At 56.1% G+C, this 18,322-nt stretch overlaps 1 protein-coding gene across 13 annotated transcripts in view; it reads right to left on the minus strand.

Moving 5' to 3' along the window:
- The window catches only part of LOC115639271 (death-associated protein kinase 2-like), a 31,741-nt gene that overhangs the window by 4,396 nt on the left and 9,023 nt on the right, over window positions 1–18,322 (minus strand). For 2 of the 13 annotated variants that reach the window (XM_030541768.1, XM_030541767.1), the window contains exons 2-12: window positions 15,610–15,809; window positions 14,493–14,576; window positions 10,171–10,358; window positions 8,810–8,990; window positions 7,673–7,794; window positions 5,882–6,103; window positions 4,323–4,461; window positions 2,999–3,128; window positions 1,585–1,633; window positions 880–906; window positions 501–653 (exon numbers count right to left, since the gene is read on the minus strand). In XM_030541768.1, the coding sequence (XP_030397628.1) occupies window positions 501–653; window positions 880–906; window positions 1,585–1,633; window positions 2,999–3,128; window positions 4,323–4,461; window positions 5,882–6,103; window positions 7,673–7,794; window positions 8,810–8,884 (917 nt within the window). In that variant the 5' untranslated portion in view covers window positions 8,885–8,990; window positions 10,171–10,358; window positions 14,493–14,576; window positions 15,610–15,809. Of the gene's footprint in view, window positions 1–500; window positions 654–879; window positions 907–1,584; window positions 1,634–2,998; window positions 3,129–4,322; window positions 4,462–5,881; window positions 6,130–7,672; window positions 7,795–8,809; window positions 8,991–10,170; window positions 10,359–14,492; window positions 14,577–15,609; window positions 15,810–18,322 lie in introns of those variants that run through there. The other 11 variants (XM_030541766.1, XM_030541765.1, XM_030541770.1 and 8 more) reach the window with 8 other exon arrangements.

Genomic DNA, 18,322 nt, shown 5'->3' on the forward strand with positions numbered 1-18,322 from the left:
CAGTGCCACCAGGGCACCCAGGTCAGACTGGCTGCTCCTTCTGCCCCTTCCAGCACTAACCCAACAACACCACCCCCAGCAGGTTACAGGCTGTGGTCCCACTGCGGTCCGGCTGGCCTGCGCCATGCAGGACAGACCCAATCACAGGCCAGCCTGCACCCTCTGTGCCAGCCTTTCCAGCTGGGGTTTTGGGGGCGGGTATGTTGGCTTGAACAAACCTCCCCCCGCAGCTGGGAATCACACCTGGCCTAGATCCTTACGGGTAGATATCACTCAGTGCTGGGTGACAGAACGAGGCCCCCTCGCTTCCCACCTGAGACCTCTGCCAGGTGCTTTATGCCAGCTGTACCCAGTGGTGAATGTCACCCCCACCCGGCCTGCTCCAGCAGAAGGATTAAGGGGCTCCTGCTTTCTGAGCAGCTCTGCCAGAGTAGCCTCCTGCCAGGCGCCAGCCTCAGGGTCTTGCTGCCCAGCGGGCTGTGGCGGGTGCCAGGCATTACCCAGGCTCCTTCACCAGCAGCTGCCGGATGAAGTCCTTGGCCATATCGGTGGTCTCGCTAAAGAATTTTTCCTCGAACTCGTAGTTGCCTGCGACGATGTTGGAGAGGGTCTCAGCATCCGTCTCGCCCTGGAACGGGGACATCCCGCTCAGCCTGTATGAGACAAGGATCTGTTGAGAGCCGGCTGAGTCCAAAAGGCCCCCAACCCACCCCTGGGGAAGCTGTGACCCTGCTCTGTGCCTCAGTTTCCCCACTCTGTATAAGAATATTGACCTCCAGTGATGCGCTTGGGAGTGCTCTCTGGATAAAACCCCCCCAAGCAAGGGCTAAAGATGGGAGGGTCAGACAAGAAGAGACACCCAAGAGGTCGGGTACTTACAATATATAGGTAATAACGCCAATGCTCCTGAAATAAACAAAGACACGTTCTAGGTTAGCCAGCCTGCGCCTGGGGACAATCAGTGCGCACAGGCTACGTTGGTAGAAATCAAGGAGGGGACCCTGGTAAACAAATAGCAGAGCGGGGTAAATTTCACCCTTTTTTGCTCCTGACCCTTCTCCCAAATCCTGCTGACCCAGCGTCACTCCCTCACTTTTACGGAGCAGTTTCCCACTCTGTGACGTGTTAGCCCACTGCTCGCTTCCACCACTCCCGGCGTGCGACTGACCCCCCACTCCGGTCGCACGGCCCACGCGTGCTCCTGGACGGGACAACAGAAGCTCTTTTTTAAGCAGAACACCAACTAGTGGCAATGGGAGGAAAGTCAGAAAGAAAACAGGTGCTGGTGTTTGCTCCCCCCGATGGCACGTCAAACACCAGTCACCTCTCAATCTCTGTTCTGAGAAGCCGAGTGGTCTGAGCTCCTTGAGACAGTCGCTGCCGGAGCATTTTTGCGGTTCTTCAGTTGGCTGCAAGAGGCCGGGGACTCGTCTCCCAGCAGCGCTTGGCGTGTTTAAAACAAAGCCAGGGGACCCAGGAACACTGCCTGGGTGATGCTGAGAACTCGGCTGAGGCAATGACAGCTCACGTTACACCTCCAGCTACGACATTAATACGGGCGCCACCCAGGCTCCCCGTCCTTACCACATGTCTGTCGCCGAGCTCAGGGGCTCGTAGTTAATCACTTCGGGAGCTTGGAGGAGAAGAAAAATAAACAAAAATAGAAATACAGAATAGTCACTTTGCATGCCCTGCCTGACTCCTTTCACCCATTATGGGACACAAGACGTATAGCAAGTAAAAGCAGAAAGGATCTCGCTATGTACAACCCCTGGGTCAGCCTGGACGCCCCTCACGCCGCTAAACCTTGCTGGGTTTCCATCTCTTTGGGAAGGGAAGGGCTGTTCAGAGCCACATCTCCCCTGCCCCCAAAACTCTGGTGCCTCCTTACACTCCACCCCCACTGCAGGTTAGCAGGAAACAAGAGTCTCCTTCACTTCCCGTCCTAAAGTGTCTCTACGTTGCTCAAAGTACAGGTCTGTCGCATCTGACGCTGGGGTTACGTCCCGCAGTCAGCGTGTAAAGCGAAAATCGCGTACAGTCAAAATTACATTGAGTGTAATGGCGGGTGGAATCGCACGAGACAAGGATCTATTGAGAGACAACTGAGTCCAAAGGGTATTAAAACTAAGTTCCCCCCCCTTTTTTGTTTTGTTTTTGCCAACCGTGCAAAGTTGAAATCACACGTTAAATGCGCGTAAGATGCGACAGACCTGTAGCTACTGCGTTCTGCCCCAGAGGTGGCTCCATTTTAGATGTGAGTGAAATTCCTTGCTGTCAAGTATTCCCACCACATGAGATTATTAAAGTCCCTGCCTAAGGCTTTCAGGAATCTTGCTACACTCTGTGCAAGGCCCTGCCAAATTCACGGCCATAAAAAACATGTCATGGACCGTGAAATCTGTTCTCCCACCATGAAATCTGGTCTTGCATGTGCTTTTACCCTACACTATACAGATTTCATGGGGGAGACCAGTGTTTCTCAAATTGGGGGTCCTGACCCAAAAGGGAGTTGCGGGGGGGGGGGGGGGGTTGAAAGAGTATTTGAAGGGGGCCTGGGCATTGCCACGCTTACTTCTGTGTTGCCTTCAGAGCTGGGTGGCTGGAGAGAGGGGACTGTTGGCTGGGTGCTCAGCTTTGAAGGCGATGCCCCGACAGCAGCCACACAGAAGTAAGGGCAGCAGTACCACAACCTCCCCTGCAATAACCTTGCAACCCCCACCATCCCGCACACCACAACTCCTTTTTCCACAATTACAAGACTGTGAAATTTCAATAGATTTAAACAGTGGAAATCATTACATTTAGGATTTTTTAAATGCTGTGACCATAAAATTGACCAAAATGGACTGTGAATTTGGTAGGGCCCTAAGCACGTGATTCAACAATATCTTGTGGCAGAGAGTTCCACAGGTTAACCTCAATAGCCTAATATGCCAATGAGTCCCACATGCTCCTGGTAACCTTCCCAGCAGGTCATTAGTGGTCAGCCGTTTACCTATGTACTGAGGAGTTCCACAAAGGCTTTTGAAGGTTACTCCGTCTTCCAGCTTTTGGGCCAGACCAAAATCGATTATCTTGATTTTTGGGTTGGGGACATCTTTCTCCAGCAGCATGATATTCTCCGGCTGTGGGGGAGGGGAGGGAGACACCATGAGCCTGGTTCGCTATCACCCCACACCCCCACGTGATCATTGACACCGGTGCAAACCAAGTGCAGGAACGTGATCAGATCAGGATGGGCAGCATCTCACACCCACTTTGCACTGGCGCAAACAGACATAAGGGGCAGCATTGGGGCTTACAGGGTCAACTCGCCTGGCAGGCCCCACGCCCCACAGCCTGCCCCGTGCCCACTGCCGGGCTGTGGCAGCAGCGGAGGTTAGACTAGTCGTGCGGCAGGCATGTGATTGGAGGGGGATACAGAAGGGATGACGGTGGGAAACACACAAGTCAGCAGGGTTTCCCAGGCGAGTTCTTTCTGAGACTCCCGCCAGGCGAGGCCAAGATCTGAGCGTAGACGTGGGAGATTCATGCAGCCAGGGAGAACAGCCCCACTGTCTGGGCTGGATTTCAGTCCACAGCCCTGGCCCCATCTCACTGCCCCAGAGCAGAGGGGAGATCTAATTTCTACAGCTGCTCTCCAGCAGGGGGAGGACCTGCAGGTGTAAAACTGGCCAGAGCCTGCAGAGTTACCTCTGGCCAGCAGGTGTCAGTGTAATCTCAGAAGCCGAGCGAGGAATTCGGTGAGAAGAGAATTGGGGGGCAGTAGGGAAGGGGAGAGAGGAGATGGGACAGGCAGGAGACAGCCTGAGGGGAGAGCAGCTCTGCAATGGGGCCAACGCACATGCATGGGTCCATTCCGGACCCCCTTGGACATGGGAAAAGCCACAGGCTGGGCACCATGGGCCTGGGTCTCTGAAGCTGCTCTGGCAGTGTAAAGGGGCCTTGAAATGGGTGGAAGCAGCCCCCTGATAGCCCCTCCCCGCTCCCATGAATGGGGCTTCCTTGGCTGGGGTGGAGCTGGTGTAACGGGCCCTGCATTGTCCCAGTCCCCAGAATGAGGTCAGATTGGAGGGGCGGCTGGAGCAAGCAACATTATCGGTATTCTCTGCTCCGCAGGGAGGAGAGTGAGAGTTAGAGCAGCCTTGAGGCTGCTCTGATTTACACTGAGAGCCTTGCAAAGCTACAAAGGGTGTTTGGCCCCCTCCTGCCCATCTCCAACCCCTCCCACATGCAAGGCTGGAGCCAGGAGGGACTGAGAATCAATGGTTATGGGGCCAGAGGCAATGCCTGCGCCAGGCACAAAGGGGGCTGGGCACCTTGAGGTCGAAGTGGGCGACATGCCGCCCATGCATGTAGGCGACGCCCTGCAGGATCTGCTGCAGGAACTCGATGGCCTCCGCCTCTGTCAGCGTCTCCTTCTCGGCAATGAAGTCAAAGAGCTCCCCACCACAGATCCTGAGAGCAGAGAGGGACAGCGGGTGAGGCCTAGAGACAGAGGGGCCCATCCTGCTCCCACTTACACCAGGGCCCAGGGAGTGGCTGGAGCCACACTGGCCTGGGGGGCAGGGACAGCAGCAAGCTCATGCTAGAGCTTCACTGCACCCTGACATCAGAGGATCTTAAAGTCCTGACATAGGTGGGGGGTCAGTACCACATCCCCCCCTGGGGAAACTAAGGCACAAAGAGGTGAGTGATTTGTCCTGGGGTCACAGAGCTGGACAGGACAGCGTGGGGAATAGAACCAGGAGTGCTGACTTGGGCCTGTGCACAACCACTTGACCACGCTGCCCCAATTCCACGCTGCAGTTCCTGTCCGTTACAGCAGCCATGTTCCTCCTCAGAGCTGGCTACATTTCAGAGGAGGGCGAGTGCTCCCTGCTCAATGCTGCTGTTAATCAGCTGCAGTGTTCTACCTAAGAAGTGGCTGCATTTCAGTGTGGGCAGGAAAGCGATCCCTGTACAGCCATTGTGTAGAAGCCTTCTAGACAGGAGGCGCTATCCAGACAGATTGTCATTTCATACACACAAGGCAGACGGATATGAGCGTACAGACGCACATACAGGCATGAATCACATAGGGTCCTGGTTGCCTTGTGCAGTCACAAGGTGGGGGGTGAAAGGTTACCATGGCACCCACTTTGCCAGCACAAAGTACAGGCCAATGGAGAATCAGGCCCATTAACCGCAGGATCTAAATGAGATTTGCCTGGATTTGTGAGGGGGAAAAAAAAACCAGCCAACTTAGCTCAAAGTGCTAAACGGACACTAAGTCAAATCCATGCTCCTCACTCCAGAGAGGCACCATCCCAAGGCGAGAGCTCAGGATTTCAAACCCTCAGCTGCCCATCCCAGAGCACTCAGGGCCAGGAACCCACGGCTCCACCGTGCCAGAGGACCGTAGCTGCTGCGTGCGGGGCAGATCTAAGCAACCTCCTGCCATCTGGGGCTTTGGAATTCATCACAAACACCTCGACTCACCCACGGGGACCTGGCACAGAGCTCAGAGCCCAGGTATGACACGCTTGGAGACTGGAGCAGCTGTTTCTAGTCAGGTGAAGAGTGGGAGCTAGTGGTTAGAGCAGTGGGGACCTGCAGCCAGGACTCCTGGGTTCTATCCCCATCTCGGGAGGGGGGGAAAGAGTGATGTATAGGGGTTAGAGCAGAGACCGGGATCCAGGACTCCTGGGTTCTTTCCCAGCTGTGCCACTGAATGACCTTGGTGAAAGTTCTGTTGGTTTCTCTATGCCTCAGTTTGCCCATGGGTGCACTGGGGGATGATCCCCCAGCAGGGAGGGGGGGAGGCGCTATAAACACAGAGCATTATTACAGTGGGGCGAAGGGGAGCCCACGTGCCCTGCCCCCCCCCCACACTCACAGCTCCAGGATCAGCACCATCTCGGCCTTGCTGGCGAAGAGGTCATGCAAACGCAGGATGTTGGGGTGCTCCAGCTGCTGCAGGATGCTGACCTCCCGCTCCACCTGCTCGCGGTCCAGCCCCAGCCGGCTGCCCTTGCACTTGCGCATCTTCACAAACTTGGCGGCGTAGAAAGTCCCCGAGCTCCGCTTCCGGCAGCGCTTCACCACCCCGAAGTGCCCGCTGCAGGGACGAGGTGGAGACACATCCTGGTGGGCAGGAGCAGTCGGCGGGGGCAGGAGTTGGGCAGTGGACCTCAGAATGGGTAAGCAGTGCCTCCTCCCCCCAGCCAGCACTCGCCTCCCAGAGCAGGGAATAGAACCCAGGAGTCCTGACTCCCTGCCCCCTCCCCCGAGCTGGGAACAGAACCCAGGAGTCCTGACTCCCAGCCCCCTCCCCCTACTCCCTCCTCAGAGCTGGGAACCAAACCCAGGAGTTCTGATCCCCAGGTCCCTGCTCTAACCCCTAGACACCACTGTCTCAGACGCAGCAGCCAATGAACTACTGAGACGTCAGCAATTGTGCTTTCACCAAAGTGATGAAAAAACAGTGCAAAGGGAAAGAAGCCCATTGCACACTCGGATTTGGACCAGCCTGGGCTGACAGAGCAGGGGCCCGACCGGTCACTGCCTGACGCCCTGCACAGCCTTGCCGGGGGCGGGATCTGGTGCCGGCTCCGTGACATGGGACCTCTACAAGGCGTGAGCCATAAAACTCCCTCCTGTGAGGAATGTACCTTCAGCATCCGGAGAGCCCTGGCGTTCCCTGAGCGCGGCCGCGCACGCAGCCCGCCGCGAAATCGACGGCTCCATAAACGCCCGGCCTTCCTGGTGTATCGCATCGCTCCGTTTCCCCTGGCTGTGCTACACTAACCGTTCCGCCGAGGCTTGGCCTGCGACACGCGCTCCCAGCCGCAGGCTAATGCCAGCCAGCTGTCGGCGGGGGGTGAGGAGGGCAGATGCAAGCTCTGACGAGGTCTATTGGAGGTGGCATGATCCACGCACAAGAGCAGGCGGCACAACTCCTGGGTTCTAGTCCCAGCTAGGGAAGGGAGTGCTGCTGGGGGGGGAGGGGTCAGACCTCTTAGGATTCCCCCCTCCCCAACTTTGGGAGGGAGTGCAGTGGGTCTAGCACAGAGAAGTGGGAGCCAGGACTCCTGGGTTCTATTCCCAGCGAGGGGAGGAGCCAGGACTCCTGGGTTCTATTTGCAGCTGCGGGACGGAAGGAGAGCCTAGTGGTTAGAGAAGGTGCTTTAGGCAATTGCTGGTGCTGGCTCAACTCAGTGGACCCTTGTGAGGCCGTCTGACCCTTCAGCTGCTCGGTTTGCAGAGGAACCCGTCTAGTGGAGGCCTGAAGGGAAAGTCTGAGCCTAGGAGCCAGCAGGCCCCGAGCTGAGTGGGGAGATGGTGAGAAAAAGCTGGGGGGGAGGGGGTTTTCCTGTGGGGGTGGATCTGTGACAAGGGCAGGAGGGAGGTGAAGAGGAGTTTCCTGCTGTGGTTGTTCCGCTCCAAGCTGGGGGGAGAGACCCCGTCCTTAGCACCCTCGGTCTGCGCGAGAGGCACACGTCCACAGGAAGAAAGATGGAGCTACCTGAGTTCTCCCCCACCACCCACGGAGCCCCGTCCAGCTCCCAGGCTGCACCTCCCACCACCACCCCACCCCGCAACAGGGCACGTGTGCAAAGGATTCTGGGTCAAACTGGACCAAGAACCAGCCTGGATGCAGTGTGACAACCTGGCCTGCGGCCCTCACCTGCCCAGCTTCTCCAGCAGCTCGTAGAGCTCCTCCACGTTGCCGGGTCTGAATGTGGCCATGGCGGTGGGGCTCAGCCGCTCCGTCACAAAGACCTCATCATCCTCGGGCCAGCTGGTCTCCTGCAGAAGGAAGAGACTGAATGCAACCCCCTGGCTTAGCCACCAGGACCATGGCTCCCCTGGGGGCGGCTGAGGCAGCGGCTCGTTGCAGGAGGAGCCCCTCCTTTAGCTCCGTGGGTAGAAACCCCTGTACTTGCTGCAGAAGGTCACCGGTTCAATCCACACCGAGCCAGCCACCAGCGGTTACAGAAATTCAGTACCAGTCCCCAGGGGCAGTTCTCCTGCCCTGGCTGTGTGCTTAAGGCACAGCAGCCTGAAAGCCAGGACTCCTGGGTACAACCCCTGCCCGGGAACGGGAGAGAGTCTATTTAGTTCAAGCAAAGAGGAGGCGGCGCCAGGACTCCTGCATTCTACTGCAGGATTTGGGACAAAGAAACTGGCTGAGAACCAGGACTCCTGGGTTCTATCCCTGATTCCAGGAGAGGGCTGGGGTCTAGTTAGTTAAAGCAAAGGAGAGTGGGAGCCAGGACTCCTGGGTTCTTTCCTGGCTCTGCTACTGACTCCCTGTATGCCACTGGGCAAATCACTTCCCTTCTGCCTACCCCACTTCGCCATGGGAAGGAGGTTACTGGCAGCAGGGGGTATCCTGGCTGAAGCTCTTTGGGACCCATGGATGGGAGGGGGCAAAGCCCCCATTACCGAGGTTAACATCAACCCTGCCACGGTCACCGTGGGGGCCCGACGCCTTTAAGGTACCCTGAGGAACGGCAGGGTTTTCCCACCCTGCATTGCTACAGTAACACAAAAGGTTCACAGACAGGGTCACTTCGTCACACGGATCATGCCTGGGGAATAACAGAGCTATGATCCCTGACCGGAGACTCCTCAGGCAGGCCTGCATTCCCACACGCCATCCTCTGCCGCCCGGCTTCAGCCGGCTCGCCTCCATCCACACCAGCACACTGCAGCATCTTCCATCCAAATAGGGCGTCAAAGACCCAGAGCTCTGAGGAGCTAGAATTCCCCACACAGTGAGGGACGTTAGAAAGCGCTGTCAGTTAGCGCACACCGGTACCTCCAGGCTATGCTCCCCCCAGGACTTAGGATAGGGCAGCGCTGTGCTCTCTGCTGGCAAATAGCAACTCTTCATTGGTAACCAGTAGATGGGATGGTAGCAGTGCAGCTACTTCTGGGGTGGGGCGCAACAGCTGTTGAACAGCACATCACACTGCTGCTCAGGGATCATTCACCTGCCACTGAAAAGCGACCAGCTCTGGGGTGAGTCGTGGCAAAACAGCTCACTGCAACACCGTACTGGGATCATTCCCTTAGCACCAAAATGCAGCCAGCTCTGGGGTGAGGCACAATGGCATGGGAAGAATTGTGTCCCCCCACCTCACTGTCTAGGAGAGCTCACTCTCTGCAGCTCATTCAACTCCTGGCCTCTCTGTCGAGGCTGCCGACCAGGAGCCATTTAGCGCCCCATGCAATTGGCAGGAGCAACTGAACAGAGAAAAGCAGCCCAGGCCACCCTGCTGCCCTCAGAGGGTCAAGGCTTGGAAGTCAGTGACTCCACACGACAGAGAATCCTCCACGTCCGCGAGGAGGCTGAGCTGGGGTTAGAAACTTGCCCCTTACTTTGGGTCAATTTCCAGCCACTCATTCTGCTGCCACCTGGCAGATTAAAGAACCTTCTTCTACCAGCTGCCTTCTGCCCTGCCTCGTTCCAGGCCCCGGACCACTCAGCTCTCACCTGGATACAAAGCCATGCCCGTTAATCCCTGTTTATAGAACAGCACAGCACTATCCACCAGACCCTGCCCCTTAGCAGCTGGTCCACAGAGGGGTTAGTGGGGAACTGGGCTACAGCAACTGAAGGAAAGTTGATAGAGGCAAAAGGCAGCCAAGAGAGGCTGGTCCAGCGGCTAAGCAACTAAGCAGGGGCTGGGGTGATCTGGGCTCAACTCCTTACTCTGAAACAGACTCTGTGTGGCCTCAGCTGAGTCACTTAGCTGCTGTGCCTCAGTTTCCCCACCCATACACTGGGTATAGTTGTCCTGCCTCAAGACTATAAACATTACTGGTTGGGAGGTGCTCAAATGCTGCAGTAATGGGCCCAGATAAGTATGTCAGATACATTTAAAAGCAATTTTTAAAAAAAAAAAAAGGGCAAGATTAACCAGTGGAACTTGCTGCCACAGGATATTACTGGGTCCCAGAGCTCTGCAGGACTGAATGGTTTCTGGCAGAGGGCTGTTCCCTGGAGACCCCACCACTACCCCGCCATCCCCAGATGGGAAAACAGAGGGGGAGAAGGCTCAGCTGAACAGCCAGAACAGTTGTGGAGCATCATGCACCCAAGCCACGACCCCCGGCCCCTCAGTGACCCGAGGAGAGAGCAGATCCCAGCCACCAGTCACCAGGGTCAACTCTCACCTTGACAGTGTCAGAGGGGCTCCCGGCCCCCCCATTGGCAAGGCCCATGGCCCCACCACCCTCAGCCATCGGCAGCAAAGACAAATGAAGGGCCCGGGTGAGCTGGGAAGAGATGTGGTGCTGAGGATGAGGCAGAGCCCTGCCGTCATGGGCTAAGCCTGGCCGTGAGCAGCGGCACTTAGGGTCACCTGCCAGAGAAAAGCAGAATGTGGGGATGAGGATACCCCTCAATCCCAACCCACCAGCCCAACCGCAGTCCTGATGTCCCCCCAGCTCTTCTAACGCCCCTTAACCCCCCCTTCTATCCAAGCCCTGAACACACACACACACACACACACACACACACACACACACACACACACACACACACACACACACACACCTCTGCTGATGCCCCTCAATCCTGACCCAGCCCTGAAAACAGGCCACCAAATAAGCTCCTGCCTGGGTCCATGTCTCCACAGAAACTCATTTCACCTGTGACCTTCACTCCCAATCCGGAGGGCCGGGTGCCCTTTAACCCTTCGCTCCCCCTGCTCCTCTCCAGCCCCCCGGGCTACGGAAGGGGCCCGACCGCAGGGATGCAGAAGAACGCCCGCATGAAACGAAATTAGAAGCCGAGACGAGACAGACTCGAGGCACAACAAGGCAGCCAGAAAGCAAAGCCCAGGGAGACCCTGGAGAGCGATTACAAGGGAGATTACTCTGCCGGGTCACAGCTGAGCTGCTGAAGGATTTACAGCGTTATGGTCAGCGGGGGAGAAGGAATTAAAATCCCAAGGGGGGGGCAGCTCCCCCTCTTCACCCTCAGATCTTCCAATGGGACCACTTCTCTGATTTATTGCTGCCCGGAGGTCAGTGGGGCCAGAGCATCAGATGCATTAAAGCCCCTTTTCCAACTTCCTGGAGGGGAAGGTCAGCAGCCTGAAGGCCCAGTGAAGCTGCTGGAGGGGCCTGGCCGAATGGGGGTGCTGACAGAGGGGAAGGAATCAGCCCGAGGTGTGTCGGAGCTGCTAATGTTCATCGGGCGGGGGGAGGGGGAAGCACACAGCCACTTTTTGGCCCTGAGTTGGTCCATGCGGCCTGGACAAAGGCCCAAATGACACCAATGGGGCTTTGCGGATCAGCTTGCAGGATCAGGGCCTTCATCGCTACAGGGCCTGAGCCTCAGTTTCACCAAGGCTCTGGCCAGGCCGCTCTGGCAGCAGAAGGGGTCCTGAGAATCCTCTTGTGCAGGGGCTCCCCAGGCGGCATGGAGCTGGCTGAAGGATCCTGCTCCCAGCCCCAGTGCACTGCACTATGGGTATCCTCTGCTTCCCAGGGCCCCTAGAGGGCAGGGCATAAGCTAGAGCAATCCCAGGGCTGCGCTAAATGGCCCCAAGAGCTGGGAAGGGCCCACACAGCCTGAGAATACAGAGAGCACAAAGCCTTTAATCCCCACCCCAACCCCGGGCTGTAATTCCCCCGGCTCGCCCACTGCCTGGGGTGCCTGCAGCACTGATCCCAGAGAAGTCATCCCCTGTGCAGTTTTGGCGACAGCAATTACAGTTTTGTTTTGAAACCCTCTCTGGTGAAGCCCCAAGGCCCCCGGTGATGTGAATCACCGCTCCTGCTGGGGGAGGGTCGGGGGTGGTGGGGAGGGATGATGTTTGGAAACCGGACAAGCCAGCATCTCCGGATTGATTTTTAATTAGATTTCCTCCCTTGAAATTACAAGCCAGCAGGTTTCAAATATCTCCCAGCTCAGCTGGACAATAAACTGAAACCGAACACCAGACACCAGGGCTGCCAAGTATCCAAGCTCCACCCCTCAGTGGGGCCTGCCAGAGGATCCCGCTCCTAATGCATCCTGAATCCCAGAGCCAGGGAGATAGGACAGACACAGGGAACCAGGCACATTTGGGAGGAAACAGATGACGGCCTGTTTGCCTGTGCCCCAGAGATCACAACGCTATATGCCCTGCCACCCCCCACCCCCATACCACACATGCTAATTACAGCCCCCACATCCAGGCCACTCAGGCACCTTTCCCACATGACCTGCTACCTCCTGGCATTGTGACCTCAAACCAGCTGATTGCCAATCTTCCTCTCTGGATGGCCAAGTGCCTAAGGCAACAGATAGGACTCCTGGGTTCCATTCCCAGCTCTGAAGGGGAGTGGGGTCTAGTGGTTAGAGACAGGGGCAGGGGAAGGCTGTGAGTCAGGACTCCTAGGTTTTATTCCAAACTCTATTAGTGACAGTCTGGGGGAAGTCCCTTTCCCTCCTGGCTCAGTTTCCCCATCTCTGTAAGGGTGGGGTAACAATGTTCCACCCTACAGAGGGGTTGTGAAGCTAAACTCAGGCCATGTCTACATCTACAATTTTGCAGCGCTGGTTGTTACAGCTGTGTTAGTACAGCTGTATAGGGCCAGCGCTGCAGAGTGGCCACACTTACAGCAACCAGCGCTGCAAGTGGTGTTAGATGTGGCCACACTGCAGCGCTGTTGGGCGGCTTCAAGGGGGGTTCCGGGAACGCGAAAGCAAACCGGGAAAGGAGACCAGCTTCGCCGCGGTTTGCTCTCGCGTTCCCGGAGCCACCCAGCAAACCGCAGGGAAGGAGACCTGCTTGTTCGGGGTTCCGGGAACGAGAGAGCAAACCGGGAAAGGAGACCAGCTTCGCCGCGGTTTGCTCTCGCGTTCCCCGAACCACCCTGCAAACCGCAGGGAAGGAGACCTGCTTGCTCGGGGTTCCGGGAACGAGAGAGCAAACCGGGAAAGGAGACCAGCTTCGCCGCGGTTTGCTCTCGCGTTCCCGGAGCCACCCAGCAAACCGCAGGGAAGGAGACCTGCTTGTTCGGGGTTCCGGGAACGAGAGAGCAAACCGGGAAAGGAGACCAGCTTCGCCGCGGTTTGCTCTCGCGTTCCCGGAGCCACCCAGCAAACCGCAGGGAAGGAGACCTGCTTGCTCGGGGTTCCGGGAACGAGAGAGCAAACCGGGAAAGGAGACCAGCTTGATTACCAGAGGCTTCCTCCTTCCACGGAGGTCAAGAAAAGCGCTGGTAAGTGTCTACATTGGATTACCAGCGCTGGATCACCAGCGCTGGATCCTCTACACCCGAGACAAAACGGGAGTACGGCCAGCGCTGCAAACAGGGAGTTGCAGCGCTGGTGGTGCCCTGCAGATGTGGACACCTTCAAAGTTGCAGCGCTGTAACTCCCTCACCAGCGCTGCAACTTTCTGATGTAGACAAGCCCTCACTGACGTTAACAGGGCTTGGAAGCTCAGGTGACAGGCCCATAAATCCGGTGTGTCAGCAACACAGCTGAGCCCTGTGGGCCCCATACCCAGCCCTCACTCCATTGACACTGGTGACAAAACCCTCCCAGCGCCTCGTTAAGCTTCTCCAGACACCTCGGCTGTGTCTGTGTTTCCCAGGCCCTGATCACGGGCCAGGGAACCACAGTCGGCAGACAGCCCCACAGCTGAGTCAGGCAGCTATGGGACTCTTCCCCCAGCCCCAGGGGATGGGGGCAATGAAACACCACCAAGCAAACCCTAGGGTTCCCTCCCCTTCATCCAGCAGCACAGGCTAGTGGCTACAGAGCCAGACAGGGAGTTACGGCTTGTCTACATTTGAAATGCTGCAGAGCTTCAGTCTAGATGCTACCCACATGGGCAGGAGGTGGGGCGGCTGAAGAATTCCGTTTGACTGCACCGCTTGGGGGCGTGGATTTTTCACAACATAGTTAAGCCCACTTAATTTCCTAGCATAGACCAGGCCTTCAGTAGCAGCCCTTGCGGCTTTTATCATCTGCTGCTGTCCAGTGAAGCAGACAATGGGCTAGGATTCAGGAGAGTGGGGTTCTATTACCACCTCCAACACTGACCTCCTGGGTGACCTCAAGCAAGTCACTTGCCATCTCCGTGCCTTGTTTCCCCCCCTCTGGAGAACAGGGTGCCAAGACCAGCTTGGTGCTCTGGAGAGCTATGCAAACAAAGCCGCTATACAGAGCGGAGTATTATCTGCCCCCTGCAGCAGTTCAACTGCTTGTTCAGCAACCCCAGGCACTTCGGAGCCTCCTCCTTCTTCTACTGGGGTAAAGCAGGATTAGCTCCCCTGAAATTAACTGAGGTTAAACCACCATAAGGAAGGGCAGGTTCTATCCAACCCTCAGCCTAGATGCATAAACTGTTTGGCACCAGACGCCGCTCGCCCGCCAGGTCTCCTACCCAAACCTGGGCCCAGCTACGCAAAAGTGTTCGGACACAAGAAGCGAAAACCCTCTGGACAGTAGCGGAGGAGCGACTCTGCTGTAGGTAAGGCTGAGAATCACTTACCATTTAACTGCCAGTTTTAATAAGTGCTCTTAAATTCCCACGCTGACTTGCATGGTCCTCAACATCACTGTACCTCACAGGGGCCTGGAGAAAGAGCAGTGGCCCAAATGTTTGAGCAAGGGGTTCCCGAAGGAGAGCCCTCCCCCATACCACCACCAGAAAAAAAGCACATGATATCAAAATGCTATGGTTCTCTTAACCCTGGAACCAGGGCCACCCAGAGGATTCAGGGGGCCTGGGGAAAAGTGGGGGCGCTGCGGCGCTTGTACTCACCCAGTGGCAGTCCGGGTCTTCGGTAGCATTTCGGTGGTGGGGGGCCCTTCAGTCGCTCTGCATCTTCAGCAGCAGCGAAGGGTCCCCCGCCACCAAAATGCCACCAAAGACCCAGACCGCCGCCAAGCCAGGGCTCACAGGCCCCCTGCGGGACCAGGGGCAAATTGCCCCACTTCCCACCCCGTGCGGCCCTGCCTGGAACACAAGTGCTTTGTGGCTAGCAATCACCAATCCAGAAAGTGAAAATGACTAGAGGAAGCGAAACTGACCGGCACTGCCCACACAGTGCGAAATGAAAACGTTCGAGTCTCATTGTTCTTCTGGGTCTGATAAGTTCAGGCCTTATCAGCATCACCAACAGCAGCATCTGCCTCTTAAATCTACTTCAGCGGATAGGTAGGGAAGAATAATGGACAAAAGACCCCAATGATCTATGGGGGAAATGATCACTGCATCTGTCATATATGCGATCCCACCCACTGTTGTCCACCAGAGCTTCCGGGTAATGCTGGGAACAGAACTTGGATCCTCCTGATCCAAAAGCATGGCCCACTGCACTAAAGGAGGATCCCTGCTAGCTGTCTAGTGCTTATGACACTCCGCTGAGCAATTCAGCAGCCATCCAGCAGAGGGCAGAAAGCTCAATAGTTGTTCGGAGGGGTCACCCACCCCACTCCACAGCACCCCCTAGCACTGATTCAGAGGGGAGAAGGCACATATACCACGTGGTGACACTCACAGACATCTCCCACCCATGAACTGACCAGCCAACACCTGCTTAGCTAAACAGTTCTGAGATGACCACATTCAGAGACAGGACAGATGCAAGAACAAAAGGTGCTACCCTGTGCTGGCCGATCAGCGTCTCTGTTGTGTAGTGCCAGTCCCCTCAGCTCTCAGACACAGCTGCGCGAGCGCTCCCAGAGGGTGACACGTTTGGCTGCTCCACAGCCCCTGCTTAATTGGCATCAGCCTGCTTCCTCTCTGGGGAAAGGCAGGGTCAGGTTTCTCCCATGGAGACTCGCCCAAATGCTGTCTAGGAGCCTGGTCAAAGAACAATCTCATAATACCCAGCTCTTATGCAGCACTCCTCATCAGCAGATCTCTCAGCACTTTACAAATGACATGGATTATCCCCAGTTTATAGATGGGGAAACTGAGGCACAGAGAGAGCACGCGACTAGTCACCCAACAGACCAGTGGCAGAGCTGGGGTAAAGCCCAGGCCTCCTGAGTCCAGCCCAGTGCATGACCCACAGGCAGCCTCAGTTTTGTCCTTGCCTCCACTTCCTAAGCAACATTCAAAAGTGCCCAAGTTATTTTAGACTGGTAATTGCTCTAGAGGCTGCAGGAAAGTTCACCAGTGAGATGGGGTGACCACACAGTGATGGATGGCTCCAGGCACCAAGTAGCTGGGTAGCTATGCCTGCATCTGCATGTTACAAACCCAGCCGTGCCAGAGGACTTGGAACAAAGACTGACCTTGCAGCATAAAACAGAGGTCTCAGCCTGGCACGGGGGTGGGTGGGGGAGAAGTCTAAAGTCTTAATGCAATTTATAAGACATGACAAGAGCCAATCTACACTGCAAAACAAAATTAGTTCCCCCAGCACTGTTGCCCCTGGGGTCCAGATGGACTCTCTCTGAGGTCACAGTGAAAAGTGACAGACACCAAGAAGCCAGCCCTCTGGATCACTGCAAGCAGAATTATAAAAGGACAGCCCAGCAGAGGTTTGTTTCATATTGAAAAGAAACACCAGATAGCAACAATACAGATGCTTCAGGGCACAAGCCACCGGGGGCGGTCAGGAAGAAATCTCTATTCTTACAACACAGCACCGCACAATCGCACGCCGTCTGCAGAGAGTTACACCTGCCCCTAGCGCACCCACTCACTTCTAGAGAAGGGATACAAGGCTAGGCAGAACGTCCGAGTGGCCTGAGTGCACAGATCCCAAAGCCCCGACCCCACATGCAGACACTGGGCCCAAGGACAACGATAGCTGTGACAGGGAGAGTTTTTCATTGGAAACAATTTCCCCACCTCAATGAAACCTGGTTTTGGGTCTCCAAACAGGACTCCAGGAAACATGCATCTTTGATGACATGGGGGAGGGGGGCAGTTGAAAAACCAACACAATTTCCAGCCAAACCCACAAAAATTTTGTGTTATGGGGTGAAATTTTATAGGGTTTTTTCCCTCACAACATTTGCTCCATTTTTGACAAAACAAAAAACAGACCAGCCAACCCCCCAATGTAGATGGCAAAACCTTTTCTGTTTTCGTCTCATTTTTTCTTGAGAACACAAAAACTGATCCCCCAGTCAGCTCTATGCCTCCTCTCATCCTAGCTCTGCCCCCCCCCGTCCCCAATATCTGTCCTCACAATCTGTATCTATCCCCCCAGCACTGCGGTGAGGCAGGGCCATGTCACTAGCTCCATGGTACAGCTGGGGAAACTGAGAAGCTAAGTGATATGTCCAAGGTCGAACACAGAGCCTGTGGCAGAGCTGGGAATTGACCCTCTAATATGAAAACCCCAGCCCCCCCCCCCCACTAACCACTAGGCCATCCTTCCTCTGCTCTGCTGTGCCTCCCAGCCCTGCTCCGTCCTTGCACCGGGGAGGTGCCTCGACCAACAATCTGGGCACAACAGATGCCCTGGGATCAATTATATCACCACTCCAAGGGGTGGTACCCTGCTCCCTGGAGCCCTGCTCGGAGCTGAGCTTCCTGCCTTATGGGACCATGTGCAACTGCCCTGTACCCGAGCACTGCGGGTGGGAACAGCACAGGATGGTGCTTCAGCGGGAAGATGCCAAGCAGGGATACATCTGCATGGGGAACCTGTAGGAGAGCAGGCGCTGTGGTTGGGGGGTGACAGGGTCTTGGATCAATGGATTTGAGCTAATTGGGGAACCCTCTGTCGTCATCCCCCCATTCCCGTCACCTCCGTAACACACCCACACTCACGCCGTATCACTAGATCACACACAGCCCAGCGCTGATCTAGACAAACACTTCCCCAAGCCACCCCACCTCTGTGTGTTCCCCTGTGCAACACACGCTCCTCCTTCCCCTGTATCTCCAGGCCGCTGCAAAGATTAGAGACACAACTTTCCCCAGCGACACACAACGCTCCCTGTGCACAAGAGCACAGAGTAACATACAACCCCCATTTCCTAGCACACACCCACCTGCAAGTTCTATATACGCAACACACACCCCTTCCCCAGCATACACACAATGCTTCCAGTACACACCACACATCCCTCCCTATGATGTGCCCACCACTGCAAGTTCTATATACACACAACACACACCACCACAGATTATATATCCCAGCAGGCACCCACACCTCTGCAAATTCTATAGACACAACACACACCCTTCCTCAGCATACCCACAAGTGGCAAAGGTTACACACACACACCCCTTCCCCAGCCTACACACAATGCTCCCAGTACACAATACACACCTCTCCCTACAGTGTGTGCACCACTGCAAATTCTATAGACACAACACATCCCTTTCCCAGCAGACACACAACACCATAA

The sequence above is a fragment of the Gopherus evgoodei genome, chromosome 24, assembly GCF_007399415.2.
Source record: "Gopherus evgoodei ecotype Sinaloan lineage chromosome 24, rGopEvg1_v1.p, whole genome shotgun sequence".
NCBI classification, from domain to species: Eukaryota; Metazoa; Chordata; order Testudines; family Testudinidae; genus Gopherus; species Gopherus evgoodei.